At 42.6% G+C, this 4,603-nt stretch overlaps 1 protein-coding gene across 1 annotated transcript; it reads left to right on the forward strand.

Annotated features, from left to right (window-relative positions):
- The first annotated feature begins 2,343 nt into the window (after positions 1-2,343).
- On the forward strand, positions 2,344-4,603 carry LOC111981636 (tubulin alpha chain-like). The gene is made up of 4 exons (XM_024013014.3): positions 2,344-2,428; positions 2,683-2,905; positions 3,211-3,359; positions 3,567-4,603. Exons 1-4 carry the CDS (start codon positions 2,426-2,428, stop codon positions 4,530-4,532), a joined length of 1,341 nt encoding a protein of 446 aa, XP_023868782.1. The 5' UTR covers positions 2,344-2,425; the 3' UTR covers positions 4,533-4,603.

Here is a 4,603-nt window from a genome sequence, read left to right on the forward strand (position 1 = left end):
TCCCTACCAGCCTATTGTGCCGGACTCGCAAATGCTTCACAATGTATTTCTTTGTAGGCTATAGCCTTGAAATAATAGAAATAATATAACCTAAATAATTAATTTCCGTTCCTTAGGCTCCCTGTCTGGACCCTGACCTATTTAGTGTTTATATGCTGTTTAATATGAAATGTAGTCTATTTGAAATGAGCGCTTCTTACATTCACCTTTTCATGTTCATTTAAATCCTATGGTTTGGTTTCAATACTTCATAACCAAATAGTAGGTCAATGTAGTCACAAAAATAGATGGGTATTGTGATGAGATATTGTGATTTTAATGAATGGAGCGAATTTTTTTCGTGCAAAGTTTTTTTTCCTGAGAGCTTGGAGCAGAGCGGTTGTAAAGGATGTRGAGCGGGTGGAGCGGTGAGTACCGAGATTTCACACCACTCAACTATGTTCACATACTCTGATTGGCAATACATTGCATTAGCAATCCAGGGTTTATATACATCACTGGTCTCAACCACAATTTTTTTTTTTTTTTTGTTGGTGCGTTCAAGACAACTGGGAACTCCGAAAAATACGAGAACAAATCATGACTCTCAGTGATCTTCAGATCGGAGAGTCGGTGCTCTAGAAAGAGGCCCGTGTTCCAGAGTTAGTATTGCGAGTTGGGATGACCGCTCAAAACTATTTTTCCCAGTCAGAGCTCATCTTTTTCTGAGATCCCAGTTGTCTTGAACGCACTAAAGTCGGAGATGTCCGAGTTCCCAGTTGTTTTGAATGCGGCAATATACTGTGCGTCACACAGGTCACAACCAATGATTTATAAAAATACTGGATTGCTGATGCTATGTAATGGCCATTGAGAGGCTTTGAAGCCTCAGGTCGGCCATATTGGAACTCCCCAGTAGGAACAGTCCTCCATAGGAATGAATAGAATTCTACAGAATTTCAATACAATTATTCAAGGACAAAATTACATGTGTTTAAGTATTTTTTATTAAAGTTTGGGACATTGACATTAGTAATCCCAAAAATATATACTTTATGGAAAATATTTTTATATTTTTATATTTTCATTTCTTTGTTTAGCTCACATAATATAATTTAAAAGTATCCATTTTTATTTATTTATTTATTTAACCTTTATTTAACTAAGCAAGTCAGTTAAGAACAAATTCTTATTAACAATATGACAATGACGGCCTACCAAAAGGCAAAAGGCCTCCTGCGGGAACGGGGGCTTGGGACTAAAAAAGTTAAATAAATACAGTATAAATATAKGAAAAAACACACATCACAACAAGAGAGACACAACACAACACTACATAAAGAGAGACCTGAGACAACAACATAGCAAAGGCAGCAACACATGACAACACAGCACGGTAGCAACACAACATGGTAGCAGCACTAAACATGGTACAAACATTATTGCGCACAGACAACAGCACAAAGGGCAAGAAGGTAGAGACAACAATACACATCCATTAATGTGTCTGTCATATAATACACGTGGCAAAAACTAATGTAAAAATCAATAAATGGATTTCTATTAGCTTCCAGAATATTTGTTACAATGGTGGGGGAGTGTCAAGAGCAGTCATTTAGTGTATATATAAAGCATTGGTCACAACTGATAGCAACGACCAAAGTCAGAGAGGAAGAGGGGAAGAGAGAGGTTTTACTCGTCCAAAATCTGTCCGCGTGAGATAAGACCTTTTTGTACGGAGGTCTATGAGAGACTGTCGAATTACGTGAGGCTTATTTGATCCAATAGAAGTTTTATAATGTTTAGGCTGTTACAAATGTACTGATATAAGTGGATGCACGTGGCATTCCGTAAACATTGTTGTTCACACAGCTATCTGCCCTCTCATTGGCTAGAATGGTCCCACATGATCTCGCATGCCTTCAATCATTGAGGACTTGTATTTCCATTGTTAGAATGATAACTCGGCTATCTTGTCAATATTATAGGTAATATTTGCCAAAGCGGATCATTGCTCCTGTTCGCGGTAAATTGGGTCCGTGGAGAAAAAATGTTTGATTGGTTCTATAGATTCGTCATGTTCTGTTAACATGACGACAAAGTGTATTTATGGGCTTCATGTAAAAACTCTGACAGCAACGCAACACAACATTGTAATTTCTACATTTTAGAATGATTTGAAAACTACTAGGCCGAGATCGTTATAAAACAGACACTTCCCCTTTCAAAGGTCAATTGAAAGCCACACCTACTATACCTGATGCTATATAAACTGAGCACATGAGAGAACTTGCCATTGAATGTGTTCAAAGGTGAGTGTGTAGGTTAAGTTGATGTGGGAAATGCAGGTAAACCCTCTTGTGACTTACATTAACTATGTGCGAAACTGTTTAACAGCTTTAATTAACTCCTCAAAAAAGACACCTATTCCACGACTGCCAAAAAAATGGTAAGTACTTTTTCAATAGTTGATTGGGTTTTTCTTTGGAATTGTACGTTGGATCAAAATGGTCTTGTTGGCAGTCAATGTTCCTTCTCCTCCCAGCTTGTGTGCTGTATTGGGACTGCTCATTGGTGGAGTATGATTTCTGCTCTCCACAGTGACTGGGCTCACAATCCCTCATAACTTGATAGCAGTTCACACCATTCTCTCTGACTTTTCAAAATGATTATTGGTGGCCTAAGGAGTGTTTTTCTTGACAGAGGGAGTGCATTTCTGTCCACATTGGCCAAGCAGGAGTCCAGATGGGCAATGCATGCTGGGAGTTATATTGTTTGGAGCATGGTTTCCAGCCAGATGGGACCATCCACGAGAACACTGCTCCTCAATTGACTGACTCATCGTTTGGCACTTTCTTCAGTGAGACTGGGGCTGGGAAATATGTTCCCAGGGCCATCTTCTTAGATCTGGAGCCTACGGTCATTGGTGAGGAAGTGCAAGTTGCACGTATAGTGGTGGTCTGCCTTAACCTGGTCTCAGATCTGTTTTGTGATTTTGCTTACTCCTATGTTCATTGTCATTGAATGACCTTAAAGAGTTAAGACTGCACAAACTGATCTGGGAGCAGGCTCTGTCTGCCCCAAATTGCAAACAATTCATGGTATGCATTTTGTAATGATTCAGAGTAGCATTTGATGCTGTTCTATGTCTGTCTCTTATACACATCTAGATGTGTATAAGAGACAGGCCTTTATATTGTGTTCATATGTATGTCATTGATTTTGTTGTAGATGAGATCAGGAACGGCCACTACCGTCAGCTGTATCACCCTGAACAACTCATCAGTGGCAAGGAAGACGCTGCCAATAACTACGCTCGTGGCCATTACACCATCGGCAAGGAGATTGTGGACTCTGTCATGGACAGGATGCGYAAAATGGTGAGCTGCTGCTGAAAGTTTAAAGGGCCACTGCTGTTTACCATCCATTTTAGATCATTTATATTGATATACCCATTGACTGGTTAGCTTGGCTCAACTATCATAACCACACAAATTAAGATTGTTCTACTGCTGAATGTTTAGTTTAAAATCTCAAAGTTCCAACATTGGGTGAATTACTAATGATCCCATGTCTTCTGTCTTCAGGCTGACCAATGCACTGGACTACAAGGGTTCCTCATCTTCCATAGTTTTGGAGGCGGGACCGGCTCTGGCTTTGGGGCCCTGTTGATGGAATGCCTGTCTGTGGATTACGGCAAGAAGTCTAAACTAGAGTTCTCAGTTTACCCTGCTCCCCAGGTGTCCACAGCGGTGGTGGAGCCCTACAACTCTATCCTGACCACCCACACCACCCTGGAGCACTCTGACTGCTCTTTCATGGTGGACAACGAGGCCATCTTTGACATCTGCAAGCGTAACCTGGGAGTGGAGCGGCCATCTTACACCAACCTGAACCGCCTCATCGCYCAGATTGTCTCTTCCATCACAGCCTCYCTGCGCTTCGATGGAGCTCTCAAYGTAGACCTGACAGAGTTCCAGACCAACCTTGTGCCTTACCCYCGTATCCACTTTCCCCTGGTCACCTACGCTCCCATCATCTCAGCAGAAAAGGCCTACCACGAGCAGCTCTCTGTCCCTGAGATCACCAACGCCTGCTTTGAGCCGGCTAACCAGATGGTGAAGTGTGATCCCAGACGCGGCAAGTACATGGCCTGCTGCTTGCTGTACCGTGGCGACGTGGTTCCCAAAGACGTCAACGCCGCCATCGCCAGCATCAAGACCCGGCGCARCATCSAGTTTGTGGATTGGTGTCCCACTGGGTTCAAGGTGGGTATCAACTACCAGCCCCCTACGGTGGTTCCTGGAGGAGACCAGGCCAAGGTCCAGAGGGCTGTGTGTATGCTGAGTAATACCACAGCCATCGCTGAGGCTTGGAGTCGTCTGGACCACAAGTTTGACCTGATGTATGCCAAGAGAGCCTTYGTGCACTGGTATGTRGGTGAGGGCATGGAGGAGGGGGAGTTCTCTGAGGCCAGAGAGGATATGGCTGCTCTGGAGAAGGACTATGAGGAGGTGGGGGCAGACTCTGGGGACGCCTGTGAGGATGAATAATAAATAATGTTTGACAGTCCTTTTTGGTCTACAGTAACATCTAATAAAAACAATTGTTTTGAGATGTACTA

The sequence above is a fragment of the Salvelinus sp. IW2-2015 genome, linkage group LG20 (genome assembly GCF_002910315.2).
Source record: "Salvelinus sp. IW2-2015 linkage group LG20, ASM291031v2, whole genome shotgun sequence".
Lineage (NCBI taxonomy): Eukaryota > Metazoa > Chordata > Actinopteri > Salmoniformes > Salmonidae > Salvelinus > Salvelinus sp. IW2-2015.